The sequence below is a fragment of the Anguilla anguilla genome, chromosome 1 (genome assembly GCF_013347855.1).
Source record: "Anguilla anguilla isolate fAngAng1 chromosome 1, fAngAng1.pri, whole genome shotgun sequence".
NCBI classification, from domain to species: Eukaryota; Metazoa; Chordata; class Actinopteri; order Anguilliformes; family Anguillidae; genus Anguilla; species Anguilla anguilla.
This window is the reverse complement of record NC_049201.1, coordinates 76105042-76120216: the sequence shown is the minus strand read 5'-3', so window position 1 is coordinate 76120216 and position 15175 is coordinate 76105042. Positions and strand designations below refer to the sequence as shown.

General features: G+C 44.6%; 1 protein-coding gene across 1 annotated transcript; it reads left to right on the top strand.

The window, feature by feature from the left end:
- Window positions 1-4642: 4642 nt before the first annotated feature.
- Window positions 4643-11962, top strand: LOC118212538 (basement membrane-specific heparan sulfate proteoglycan core protein-like). Its single transcript, XM_035390500.1, has 8 exons — window positions 4643-4663; window positions 5376-5476; window positions 5991-6011; window positions 8113-8418; window positions 8652-8942; window positions 9333-9476; window positions 11167-11209; window positions 11556-11962. Exons 2-8 carry the CDS (start codon window positions 5404-5406, stop codon window positions 11674-11676), a joined length of 999 nt encoding a protein of 332 aa, XP_035246391.1. The 5' UTR covers window positions 4643-4663; window positions 5376-5403; the 3' UTR covers window positions 11677-11962.
- The last annotated feature ends 3213 nt before the right edge of the window (window positions 11963-15175 follow it).

Here is a 15175-nt window from a genome sequence, read left to right as displayed (position 1 = left end):
ACTTAAACCTAGAAAACAAACAAACAAACAAACAAACAAACAAATAAATAAACACCCCGAACCTGACCAGGAATAATGACGTTAGATAATAGACGGATGGATGAATAAATAAACAAACTGATAATAGACAAGGGTTAGATGTCAAATCTGAAGACATTTTTGATTAAGAAATACAGTCATATTTAATAAGAATTTAGCTTTGAAAAATGGGTTAAAATAGCTGCTTCTTTTAAATCTTCCAAATACCTGCAGGGATTCTCCTGGGGTATAAAGCATGAAAGACTAAATGCAAATAATTAGCAACGAAGCTATTAAAAGCAGTGACGATTCTCCCAGAGCTCCCTGCCGGATGACTAGATTCATTGTCATCATTGTCATCCAAGGATCTGTCTGCGTGCGCTAAAATTCTTACACGTTTTCACTTCTGTTTGTCTCAGAAAACCATCATGCACAATCACAGACCGCATCTTAAAACACATTAATTAATTGTGGTATATTTTTGTATCTACATTCAGAGAGAGAAGTTACTAATTCATAAATAATAATTTGTTAACATTTCCCATCGGTAGTCAAAGTGCAAACAAAGTCAAATTGACCTTCAAAGTCGGTACAGGTAGAGCGCAGTGGACTCTAGAACTCCAGGCCCCGCTCCGACATTCTTGTCCTCAGAGCAGAGACTTGGCAACTATATCTAAGGAGAGGGCTCCACCTAGTGGCCAACCATGAAAACACAACGTGAAAGTGAGAGCATTAAGACAACTGGGAAAACGTTTTGATCACAGGGTAATGTTTACAGGATTACAGAGACTAGGAGTGGAGGCAAGGCTTACAGATCTGCTTGAGTGTGGGGACACGGTGGAGGGAAAGAAGGTGACATTTAGTTTTTTGAGGGCAACTGGAATAAGTAACAGGATATAAGAGATCCAGACAGCAGTACATGGTTAGATCCAGAAGGAGGCGGTAATGCAACTAAAAAGGATGCCAACCGCCGTAAAACACGCTGGAGCAAGCTGGATAATTACCAGCCCACGGCCGGTAGTGTAGTCAAAAAAAATTTGAAAACAAAAACTGAAGGTTATATTCCGCTATTCGTACCCTTCAGCAGTGGAGCCCACTTGAACTGCAATTCCAACCCAAAGCATAACACCGCTTCGCTAGCCGATCTCGAGCGAAAGTACACCCCCGCGAGTTGTTGCCAAGTTCAAATACTATGTAGGTCTGAAGTCAAAATTTAGCTGAATACGAGCCACAACACAACAACATTATTGGGAATGGGTTGGATAATTCAACATCCACAAACCACCTTCGTATTAACAACTGCACAACACTAAAGCTAGGTTAGCTGTCGCTACCTAAACACGGCCTAAACATGGCTTGAAAAATTCAACATCCGCTACTAACTAACTAGCTATAGCTTTAAGTTTAAAGGCTTAAGGCTAGCTAGCTCGTTTATTATTTAATATCTATATTCTGCACAACCGCTATTTCAAGAGTTAGGGTACATGTTATGTTGTTTTCACAGCAAGAACTACATCAGCAAATGGCCTTGTCTTTACACACAAATACCATGTAGCTGTAACGTTCAATTTAGCTAAATATAGCAAATGTTCAGACGTCTGACTAATGAGATCATTGATAACCGCTAGGCTAGAGAAAGCAATGTCATCATAGAATCTTCTTCTTAGGCCCAAGAATAATTTAGCTTACCTTACCTGTCCAGAAGAACGGTAGACACTCTCTCCCGCTCTCCCTGCCGCCGAAAAGCCAGGCCGAAGCTCGCCCTTATTTTCCCACGACTTCAATTCAACTTTTGATCCGGATAGCGGGGTTTCTTGAGTCAAGTGCTGGTTAGAGACGGAGTAAGTTGGCTTTCTGGTGGAGCCGTGCGCGCACCAAAAATGTCAGCCATTTCTTCACTGAAACTGCCAACCGACCGCGGCGCGCGTTTTATTTGCAAGAAGAAAAGCGTGTTGGTTACTAGCTATATTTGAAATAGCAAATTCATAGTCAATATCATTTTGTTTTATTTTTTTAGAGAAAACAATAGTTTTACACTGCATGTTTCTGCAGGCCCTGTGGATCTCATAGCCTACTTTAAAAAATGATTTGTCGAATCAAAAAGGTTAGATATAGAAAATTTTAAACGTGGGCAGAAATGGGTTGTTCAAGCTTCCCGACGCCAGTAATTGGATCATGCGCTCAGTTTGGTTTCAACCAATCATTTACTTTTCAGGAAGGATCCAACATTGTTTAATTGGTTCAAATAATTTAATGAGTGACAGCACATAGTAGGCCCACCCATTATCTGGCTCCTGAAATATTAAAATCGTGACACCGCAAGCAGGCATAGCACATCAGGTGTGCAAGACTTTGAAGAATGTAGTCCTGGCTGGTTTTTTGGTGTGTTTCATCACCAGTGACTCTTTTGAGTTACATAACATAACATAATGACAAGAAACATGGCATTCAATCCAATGATGTGCACCTAACTCAATTTTACCTAGTGCTCTGATTACCTACAGGCTAGTTGGTGTATTTGCTGAAGCCAATTGAAGCCACACAGTTTGTTCTAAAGGCCTTAGTTGGCTGGTGACTGAAAAGGAACTACAAATACCTGCAGACACTGCAGCTCCCACGGGCTTCAGATTAACACCTCTGACATACAGCCTTATAAATGAGGAAGGCTCCTCCTACCTGGCAGAACTGCTAGCACCTTCTAGCTTAACCTGTGCCTGCCTGTGTTCAGGTGAGGAAGTGCCCAGGTTTTGGCACATGTCACCTGGACCCGTTCTTCGACCTGCTCTTCTTCCTACTCGCGTGTCAATCTTCCTGCCAATGTCACAAACGCAGAAACATTGCCAACCTTTTACAAACTGTGTACATGACAAGCTATTTGTTTCTCTTTGATTTTGATTGTGGGGCGGGGGGATCAGGGAACCATTGATTTAGGGATGTTGCCATCAAAAATTTTTAAAAAATACCTGGGACATCAGGTGCACAGCATGCCACCAGCGGTGCCCGTAAGGATGTTCGCGAAGAAAAAAAGCAATTGATTGACTGAAGGTTACTGTCACTGACAGTGAGAAGTCTTCATTTTGAAATTGAACTCAACCATGATGCTGTGATTTGGGGTGGGGGTGGCGGGGCGGGGTATTCTTCTTGGGTATTGTTCCGAGGTTCCCACATGTTTAACAGGCATGGTCTGGCATGCGTGAAGACCCACCCCATCATCCCATTAAATTAATGAGCCAGGAGATGTACAGTGGCCACTGTGAACTCACGCACACACACACACACACACACACATGCACACACATACACACCTCACACACAGAGACACACACACGCGTACGCACACACATACACACACACATATTCATAACTCTTCTTTCGCAATTTAAAACAGGCCTGACTTTATGTAGCTTAAAAGTACACAAACTAACGTGAAAGGACGGGAGGTGCGGTCAAGAACTGTGCCACCTCCCACTTCCTGCTGTTAATGATCACCGAACAACTGCAGAGAGCGTATCTGTTCCCCAGTGCAGGGACCCGTGTGCCCTCAGGTTTTCTGTGAACGTACTAAATAAGTAATCAACTTAAATCATTATTCCTTTCTTAAATTTGATAACACAGCAGTTTTGAAGTAGCATGATAATATGGCTTCAACTCAAACAGCAGTCAGCTTACCTGCGACTCACCTTAGGAGAACATACTGGGGCGACATAGCTCAGGAGGTAAGAGCGGTTGTCTGGCAGTCGGAGGGTTGCTGGTTCAAACCCTGCCCTGGGCTTGTCGAAGTGTCCTTGAGCAAGACACCTAACCCCCAACTGCTCTGGCGAATGAGAGGCATCAATGGATAAAAGCGCTATATAAATGCATTACCATTTAATGACTCCACATACACATACATACACACTTACCTGTGACTCACACACGCATGCATGCACACACACACACACACACACTTAGCTGTGACATACTAACAGAAGAGGAGCCTGCTGCTTTCTAAAGTGTGTTTCTGACTTTATCTGCTGACTCGTGACTTTTATTCAGCGGCAGCTCGACGCGGTAGTGGCGATGGATTGCATTTATGAAGCGCTTTTTTTTTTTTGTTGCTCATGGTCTCAAAGCGCTTCACAGTGAAGGTGAAAGAGCTCGCCTCGACCATCGCCCACGTGCAAGCCCCACCCAGTCCCTGGCACGCAGAGGTGGGTAACCCGGCTTCAAAGAGTAAAAAGACTTACCATGCATTTGCTCCAGCACCATGCACTAAACCAGCTGATCACAATAATTAGTTCTCCCATCATGCTGAAGAGTTATGCTAATTAGAATCAGCTGGTTTAGTGCATGGTGATGGAGCAAATTCATGGTCAGTCTTTTTACTCTTTGAAGCCAGCTTACCCACCTCTGCTGGCACGGCACCGTGATTTTAAAAAAATTGGCCGATCATGTCCCTCTTTGTGCAACACCATGCCTCTGTTTTTGTGAAAAATTGCCCCGTGCTTACGAAACACACGGAGCCCTGTGCGAACTCTCGGGAGGAAGAGGGGAGTTCCTGTCTTTCACTAATCTCTTCCCATTTTTACAGTTCCTCCCAATAAAGAGGTCTGTTCCCCCCCCCCTGGGGGTAGTTCGTGTGAGGTGAGAGCATCAGCCAAGACAGGTACAGTCCAGGTACGGAATGGGTGCAGTCCAAGTACAGAATGGGCAGAGTTCAGGTACAGGATAGGTACTGGACAGGTACACTTCAGGTATAGGACAGATACAGTCCTGGTACATAATAGGCATAGACCAGGTACAGTCCAGGTGCAGTTCAAGTATAGTTCAGGTACTGTCCATGTACTGTTCAGGTAGGTGGACAGGTACAAGACAGGTACAGTTCACATACTGGACAGGGACAGTTCAGGTAAATGGACAGGTAGAGTTCAGGCATAGTCCAGGGACAGTTCAGGTAAATGGACAGGTACCATTCAGTTGTACGGCAGTTACAGTTCAGGTAAACTTGGTTTGTGGTATGAAATGTAAAAGTCATGAGGACACACTTTACAGATGCTTAATCTCTTCAGGCTTAGTAAAAAGAGACTAAAGGGGAATCTGATTGGGGCATTTAGGCTCCTAAAAGGGATTAATAAAGTGAACCGTGATATTAGAATTTTTATTTTTAAAGTATTTTTTTTCATGCGAAGAGTTGTCAGAGTGTGGATCAGCATGTCAGAGCATGTGGTACAGACAGAAACCCGGTCTGCAGGTAACTGACGATGGGCTGAATGGTCTGTTCTCTCTGCAGTGTGTTTGTGGTACAGACAGAGAGGTAACTGACCGTGGGCTGAATGGCCTGTTCTCTCCTCAGTCTGTTTTCTTCTGCTTATCTACAGGTGTCATCCAGGTGTGCAGAGATCTGCCATGATGATGGCCATGATGATGATGACGATGATGATGACAAAGATGATGATCACATCTGCAAGCCCTTTTGAAAGTAAGGCCGTGGAGCATCCGCACCTGTGTCGCCTGTTAAACAGAGAGAGCCAGCTACCACACTAGGACCACAGATTACACACACACACACACACACACACACACACACATAGAAACCATGAGCTGCATCAATGCAATGCCGTCACATCGCCTAGAGTTTGCCCAGGCAAAGCGTTGAAGTTAATATCTTTCCTTCTCATATCATAACTATCTTTTTCCAGTACGGGGACTTCATCACTCCACAGAACAGTGCCTCTTATATGTATTCTTTCATTAAAAATATGTCACCACATTGTATATATATTCAATAACGAGGCAGGTGTTTAAAGCATTTTAAAAAAGAATCACTCAGTTAAATGCACTCATGGCAATCAGATGGTCCCCCAGCCTTCTCCTGATTCCCGAACACTCACGCTCTTTGTTCTAATTCAGGTTATGATACTTTTTTTTTTTTTTTTTTACGGCTTTACATAAATGTTTACTTTTTAAATTGGTTTTTATGTTTCTCTTTTTAGGACTCGATATAGACACTGTCAGTAAGTATTTATGGTTATTATAGCCGGCTGGCACTGGTGCGTGGGTCGTTTTGTGTCTTTACATGACCGTCTGCTTTTGTTGTCAGACAGGTGTGGGAGTGTTGCTCTCGGTAATCTGATGAGTATATCATCTCAGCTGTGAGATGCGTTGAAGTTCAGCGAACAAGGCGAACTTTTGCAAACGTTTGCAAACTATTTCAAACTTTTTTCCGTTAGCTTTGTGTTCGTCGCGAACGTTTGCAAACATAAGCGAACGGTCTGAAAAGGTAGTTTGCGGCCAACAAAAATGGACGCTGGACTGAGGGAAATGTTCCCAGATGGGTATTTCAATTGAAGATGCCGTTAAGTGTGATCCGTTATTATTGTTCGCTAGCTAGCTATTGTTTTTTTATCATCGATGATCACAGAAGCGGCTGTGAGTACAACGCTCTCGTCGCCATGTCTGTTCATGTTTAATGCAAATAATTTGGAATGTTCGTAAAAAGCCGTTCAAATTGAACTGTTCAAAGAAAACATGTTCGCCACGAACATTGGCCTCTGTTCGCTGAACTTGAACGCATCTCTACTTAGCCCATTTTATCTGTTACATTCCATTCTACCGCTGCTTTACACCAGGCCGGCCATCAGAGGACGGGCTCCCCCTCTGTAGCCGGGTTCTCCTCGAGATTTTTCCTCATTGGAGAGTTTTTTTCTCGTCACCGTTCGAGAGTTTTTCTCCCCATTGGGAGTTATTTTATTTTTATTTAATTTTTTTAAACTTCATGTGCTTGCTATTTGGGGGTTCATTACATTACATTACATTTATTTAGCAGACGCTTTTATCCAAAGCAAAAACCACATAATTAAGGGCTGGATGGCCTGTTCAGGCCTGGTGTTCGCTCTGTCTGCTCTTTTTGCTCTGTCTCTTGCATTGCTATTCTGTGAAGTGTCTTTGTGACAGTTCTTTGTAAAAAAAAAAAAAGCGCTGTGCAAATAAAATTGAATTGAATTGAAAAATTGAATACACTTGCATCTTTCTCGAATTGTCTTTCTCCGATGAGCAAGAGCATCTGGCAAATGAATATGATGTAAAGTGATGTCAGGTGATTTACTCGCTCGCGGACACAGACAAGCATCCGATGCCAGACGACTCACTGTTTTTTGGTCTCGCCATGCCCAGCTGGCACGTTTACGTGCAATTAAATTTCACAACTTCTTTGGAGTGGTAACAGAGCATTTTATAGCGATTGGCCTTTTTCGTATTTTTTCATTTTTATTTCCATTGAGTGCTTTTTTTTAACGAAAAGTATTTTATGCAATTCAGCTATTATAAGGGCGCCAAAAAGCAGTATTGAGGCCTGGGCTTTTAATGCGGCTGAATTTATGTCCACCGCGTAAGCTTGTTAAAGTCAGTGAAAGATTTTTAAGTCACCGATTGGGCAAAAAAACAAAGGTTCTTATTGAACCATTCATTTCCATTGGAGGAAAGGGGCGGGGTTTATTACAGTCCTGATCAGTGGTGCCTGCAGGATTCTCTCCCCAGGTACACACCTGTATAGAGAGTATGCACAGAGTATGCCTCAGCAGCCTCAAGGTTTTTCTCTTTGATATTTTATCTAAATATCACATGCAAGTTGTTACACAATTCTGGATGCTGCTTCCTCATGCAGCCCATGCAGAGATGCACAGGAGAGCACTGACTATTTCGCACCCTACAGGCCACACACAGTACTACATGCGAGCCAGTGGCTATTTTACACACTACAGGCCACACACAGTACTACAGGAGAGCAGTGACTATTTTACACCCTACAGGCCACACAGTGAACCTATACCCTGTTAGTTACAAACTAAGGTGCTTTATCACTGCTGCACAGGCCACTCTTCATGTCGCATTGTAAATGGTAAATGGACTGCATTTATATAGCGCTTTTATTGAAAGGGCTTTAAAATTGATGCCTCTCATTCACTAGAGCAGTTAGGGGTTAGGTGTCTTGCTCAGGGACACTTCGACGTGCCCAGGGCGGGGGATCGAACCGGCAACCCTCCAACTGCCAGACAACCGCTCTTACCTCCTGAGCTATGTCTCTCCTGAGCTATGCATTGTGATTCTGGCCCACAGGTGTGACGACAGGTGTGCCCGACATGTGGCGCATTGTTTCCAGCCTGCCTCCCTTCGTGCAGTTTGAAAGTGGGGCTCCTGTAATGCTGGAGGGGGACCTGGTCAAAATGTCCTGTCCATCCCTTCCCTTTGAGGCTTATTATGTCTGGAGCTACCTGAACCGGTCCTCGGGTGTGGTGAGAGAGATTGGATACGACAAGAAGCTTCCCCCGAGGATCGCCACGGTGGGGGACTCTGGACAGTACAGCTGCACAGCTAATTTCTTCAGAGCTGTGGCACAGTTTCACACTGAGCTGACTGTGCTTGGTATGTACATCACAGATGCCTACGCTACGGGTCTCAACAAACCCACATTTCAGCAAATGTAAACTTTAGTACCGACGTTTAAAATACCTTTTGTGACACGAGTAAAAGGCATAAGTGAAGTGTTGGCGTGTGTGTGTGTGTTTGCGTATGCGTGTGTGTGCGTGTGCATGCGCATGGGTTTTTTCTATGATGCAATTTTCTTCTTTGGCGATGACCACTTCCTGTCTCCACAGAGCGGCTTCTCCCACCCTCGGTGGTGGTCAGCTCCCAGGGCTCAGTGGTATTAGAGGGGAGTGGCCTCGTCACCTTGAAGTGCGTGCCCACCTCTGGCCCCTCCCTCATCACCTGGAGCTGGAACAAGCTGGGAGGGGCGGAGCCTCAGAAGGTGGGGGCGGAGCAGACGCTGACTCTGAGAAGGATAGGGGACAGTGGGCTCTATGAGTGCCAGGCTCACACTTCCACCCTGAACCTCACTCAAGTAAACAGCAGCCTGCCTCACCAGGTGAACATCATCCCTTCACCAGGTAAAAGATGAAGTTCAAAATGATGCTGACTATTATGATGATGATGGGTAAGATGATGGCGATGTTGATGGGGAAAATGGTGATGATGATGGTGAAGATGATGGTGATGTTGATGGGGATGATGAAGCTGCAGGTGATGATGATGATGACGATGATGATGATGATGGTAAAGATGCAGGTAATGATGATGATGTTAACAATGATGATGGTGTTGATGAAGATGATGATGCGGGTGATGATGTTGTAAATGATCATGATGAAGATGGTGCAGGTGATGATGATGATGATGTGGGTGAAGATGAAGCAGACGCAGGTGAAGATGGTAATGCAGATGCAGGCGATGATGATGATGATGATGAAGCACTTCGAATGTTGATTATGTCTCGGCAGTGGGTCTCCCAGTTGGCATGGCTGCCCTTGCCCTGGGCCTCCTCTGCCTGTTCCTCCTGCTCCTGCTGGGCGTCTGGGTCTTCTTGCACAGAGGGACCAAGCCCACGGCTCTCAACAAGCTGTCCCACGACCCCCCACCCAGAGGTGAGGTGACCCAGGCCCGCCCTCCCCCCCCCCCCCCCCCCCCCATCAGTAGTCACCTGACCTTCCACCCCTCAGGTCCTCCAGTGTCAGCTCCATCACTCGTACCATTCACCCCTGCAGGTCACTCACAGGAGGGATTCGGGGGCATTAACAACTTCCGATTAAATAATCGATCATAATGCGTTTGCGGTTTGGCAGCTTTTGCCTCTGTCCTCTCTGACAACGCTGAGGAACGGATACTCGGTTATAAGTGTGTAACTGTATGCGACACAAATGGGCAGTACTGGTCATTTTCATTTTTACAGTATCGTCGACACATCCTATGAAAAGACCGAAACCAATGACGCTCCTGTCCACTTCTCAATGAATTTATCCTACAAGCAATTATCGTCCATCTAGCCAACACTGATCTACCCCTCACGTTGTTGTCCATAAGTATTAAAACAAGTCAGAGAGACTCACTGTTGCTCTTGGTCAGCGTAATTCCCCATTACGAAGAAACTTGCCCTTTGTATTTTTTACTGAAACAACTGCATAAAGTGAGATTGTTTTTTTAATTGTGGAAAGTAGTTTGCCACGGCACGGAAGTACTGAAAATAGTCCCCATTGAAATTAACGATTTCCTCTGTTTTCAAGTAAACTTGGCAGAAACTGCACTGGCCGTGTTTTTGTGAAAATAGGGGTGTATTTACTGAAAATTAAAATGTGTCTTTCTGAGCTGCATGTAATGACTTCTGCGCACAACTGAAATTTATGGCTTTCCTGGCTGAACACTTGATGCGGGCAGGAAAGTGCGAAAAAGAACTGAAAGTTGGGCCAAAACATTTTCCATTTTTTTGTGATACCTTTTGTGTGGCCTGTATTGTGTAAAATAGCCACTGGCTCTCCTGTAGTACTGTGTGTGGCCTGTATTGTGTAAAATAGCCACTGGCTCTCCTGTAGTACTGTGTGTGGCCTGTAGTGTGTAAAACAGCCACTGGCTCTCCTGTAGTACTGTGTGTGGCCTGTAGCGTGTAAAAGAACCACTGGCTCTCCTGTAGTACTGTGTGTGGCCTGTAAGGTGTAAAATAGCCACCAGCTCTCCTGTAGTACTGTGTGTGGCCTGTAAGGTGTAAAATAGCCACCAGCTCTCCTGTAGTACTGTGTGTGGCCTGTAGCGTGTAAAAAAGCCACTGGCTCTCCTTGTAGTACTACGTGTGGCTGTAGGATATACTGAAAAAATTGAAGTTATCAGTGGTACCATTGAACCCGTATTGTTTCAGTATGTGTACATCCAGCTGTGGAAATGGACGCTCTACAGAAGCGAGAAAACAGTTGCGTGAGTCGCCGGGGATTAGAGTGTTTTGCTGAACGCCGGTAGCATAAATGCCCGTTGGGATAACGCTGCCGCCGCCTGACGTCTTCATTCCCGACAAGCGGAATCAGAGCAGGTTTCTGTTCATTACGTGGAGCGACGAGCCCTAATCGCAGCCTTCCCTACAGCTCTGGGGATCGCACGTCACCAATAACATGCCGATCGCCGGTAAAGGTCGAGATAAATGAGGAGTGAATTGTGACGTGATTGGCTTTGTTTTTTGTTCCTCTCTCCCCCTCTCTCTGTGTCTTTCTTGCTCTCATTCACTCTCCCTCTTTCTTTTTCTTTTTCTCTGTCTCTGTTTTTCTGCGTTGTTGTCGCTCTTTCTCTTTTCAGTCTCTCATTGTTCAGGATTGCCCGGACCAGGAATGGAATTGAAGTAAGTGCTGAAGGTGGGAGGGGGGGTGCAGACAGGTGGGGGGAAGAGAGAGAGGCGTGTGTGTGTGTGTGTGTGTGTGTGTGTGCATTCCCATGTTTTAGTGTGTATGTTTACCACATGTCCATGCAAGACATGATTTACTGACAAATTAAGTGTACAATACATTTAGTTTACATTATAACCATTTTTTTTACATAGACACAGCAGTTACTAATGTCTTGTGAATCACTCATTAAAGGAGCTATTACTACTTTTTCCCACAAAGCTACGGGGACTGCAGGGAGGGAGGGGGGAGGGGAGAGTGGGGGAGGGGGTCACCGAATTTGGTCTTGTGTCCTGAATGCAGGGACAGCTCCCGATCGACTGAGGGTGAGGTTTACATGAACTGCAAGACCGCAGGGGAGGCCTACACCGACCTGAACCACTACGACATGTCTGAGGAGAACACCTACGACTGCCTGTCCTGACGGAAAACCACATTGCGTTAGCTTGCATTAAGTTAGCCTGCATTATATTAGCCTTGATTGCATTAGCCTGTATTATGTTAGCTTGCATTGCATAAGCCTGCATTGCGGTAGATTGCATGGCATTAGCCTACATTACATTAGCCTGCATTGTGTTAGCTTGCATTGCATTAGCCTGCATTACGCTAGCTTGCATTGCATTAGCCTGCATTACATTAGCCGACATACATTAGCCTGCGTTACATTAGCCGACATTGCGCTAGCCTGCATTACATTAGCCTGCATTACATTAGCCGACATTGTGTTAGCCTGCATTACGTTAGCCTGCATTACATTAGCGTGCATCACATTAGCCTGCAATACATTGCTGAGGTCACTCCCCTGGCTACCGGTCATCGCAAGGATCAGGTTCAAAGTCCTGACCCTCGCCTACACTGCAGCAAACAGGACAGCCCCCGCCTACCGACAGGACATAATTCATCCCTACACACCAGCTCGACCACACTGCTCTGCTGCAGCAGGTTGACTTGCACCCCTTGCCATCCGGGTGAATGGATCTTACTCGTCCCTACAACGGAGCTTCCCCACCCTGGCTCCCCAGTGGTGGAACGAACTCCCTGTTCCTCTACGAACCACTTGGTCACTGCCCATCTTCCGCCGTGGTATGAAGACTCATCTCTTCAGACTATACCTGGCCAAACTATCACCACTCTGCAGGGCACTCCCAATTTAGGATCACTCCTAGTACTTGTATCCTTCTATCATGATCCTCTACCACTTTCATTTGTATCTCATCCAGTGCTTATCCACTTGTATCTTTATCTTGTTGGTCTGTCATATCTTGTCGACATGCCTCCTAGTTTGACTTACCATAACTGTCTGACCTAGGCTATGTGTACTGTGTGAACTGGACTTAATGTGTTCCTGACTATAGATTACTTTTATGTAATGAGTATTGTATCTATCGGACCTGCATTATGTACTTGTTCCAATGACCTTCGGTATACACTTATTGTACGTTGCTTTGGATAAAAGCATTTGCCAAATAAATATGATGTAATGTGATGGAAGCAGAGATACCACCTACTACTACTGCTGAAAACTGCCACTGATCACACAAATGATGTTTTTTCTCCAAACTGGCAACCCTGGGAGAGGTTGTGGAGGTTGCCAGGTCTCAAACACCCTGCCTGCATTGCCACATTTAGGTTTCTCACTGAATGCTGTCAAAATGCCAGCGTAATAAACCACTTAAGGGAAAAACACAAGGAAATGCATATTCCTGTTCGTGTGCTGTCTCTTTGTTTTTATTGTCCACAGTTTCTAATTCTGATATTTCTACATGAATGGGAATTTCCCCAGTTCTGCTAATTACCTACAACTGCTCCCACAGCTGATCTTCAGGGGTTAAAAATGGCTTGCAATGAGCTTAGCTTGATTTAGCCTAGCCTAGTTTAGCCTTGTTAATTTTAGCTTGAGCATAATTTCACTTAGTTTAGCTTGGCTTATTTTAGCTAAACTTGGTTTATCTTAGTTTAGCTTAGCTTTTTTATCTTAGATTAGCTTGGCTTTGTGCCACAACAGAATAAGCAGCAGCTCATCACAAAATATTTTATTATAATATTCACAACACAAAATTATTTTTGCATTAATTTTCTTCATATGATATGGTCACTATTAATATTTATTAATAACTATACAATATTCACTTTACATTTTTGTTTCTAGTTCAGGGTACATGTACAGACTGCCTACATACATACCTTGATAAATAATAACATTGTATCGGATTTACTTTGAAGTCACACCTTTAACCCTGCAACCTGGCTCCTGAAACCTGTTCCCGCTATAAATGTTCATGAGCCCGAAGCCAAACGTTTTCTTTCTTCGTCACCACTTCTGTCGGCAGCGGAAGCGAAGTGCAGGCTGTATTCTCACGGGTTTACTCTTTGCCGTGGTGCGACGGTGCCCAAGCCGCAACACTTCTCCCCCAGAATGCAATGGGGCAACTGGGCCCGTGGGCTGCACCCACACTGAGGGTGTGGGGAGGGGTTATGCGGGCGCTGACACCGTCGCCAGATAAAGTGTGACCTCACATCTGGGGGGGGGGGGGGGGCATGACAGCCTGAGAGCGAGGCCATCGATCACTGTGCTTTTCTGAACTTCAGTAGGGATTTTGCGACAGGAATGAACAGGTGTTGTTGTGTTTGAGAAGTTGCATTTGAGAAATTGTCTTCAGGCTTGTTTAGTAAATATTACATGAATCTAACCGTTATCGACGGTGAGGGCTCCTGTATGCTTTACCTGTACCCTGAAGCCACACGTCCTCCAATGAGGCCACCTGACATCGTTCTCGTCTCCCACAACTGGCCGCTTATGGGCGTGTAAAGCACTGTGTAAAACATTCGTTAAATGTACATCAATCGTACATTTTTGGAAATCCCCGCACAGCAATAAATAACGAGTCGCCCTTGACAGAACCATGTGGAACGGGGAAATAAAAATCGAAATCGGAGACAGTTTGCACGTCGGATCTCAAATCCGATCTGGTTGTCGCACCGCGCTTCCCCGTCTTTCCGGGCGCTCGCATGGCCAGATATCCCAGCATGCCTTGCGGACGCGAAAACCCGGCTCCCGTTGAAACGAACGGAGGAGATTATGAGGCCACTTCTCGACGGGGGATGTGTGGCACCATTTTAAGCACTGGGCCTGTGTCCGTAAGCTATCAATGTCAGCCATTTTTTAGCTCCATCCATTTTCGGTTTCGCAGATCCTCATCTTCTGTTTCATGAAGCCTCATCCTATTGCTACTTTATGATAAAAAAGCACAGGGTGCCTTAAAATATTTCCTTATTTGATTTTTTTTTTTTTTTTGCCAATCTTGCCTTACAAGATACTTTTAAGCCTTCATCTTTGAGTCAGTGATTGGTTAGTCTATTTTAAAAAGATTAAATATTAAAAGATTTTGTTAGAGGCCTAAACAAAATCAAGCTAAATTTGATCAGTGTATGAAAAACAAATCAAACTGTATTTGGTTAGAATATGTACAACAACTCAATCAAGCAAAATCTGGTAAGATTACTCCTAAAATATACATTAGTAAGGACATACCGACCGAAATAAGTGCTGTGAATATTTCCTGAGAATAGAAGGCAAGCTATGTAACTGAAAGACGCAGCTCAGCATTTCAGTTTTTTGAAGTCGCATTTCAGTCTATGGTTTGCCTTTTTTGCCGTTTGACCTTTTTTTGTCTTGTGAAGAAACCGAAAAAAGAAAACCAGACAGACTTGGGTGGGTTTCGGTTTTATCTGTAAAAGCCACAGTTCCTCACTCTGTCCTCGCAGAGAAGTGGAAGTTCTTGGAGGGGGGGGGGCGGTTCGATTCTAAAATTGTTAGAAATGCTACGCAGTTTTTGTTCAATAGCAAATGCGCAATAACAAACATTCGCACACAGTGTGAACAGTGTTTTTGATCCTTTTTAATTGCCCTGCAGTGAAATGAT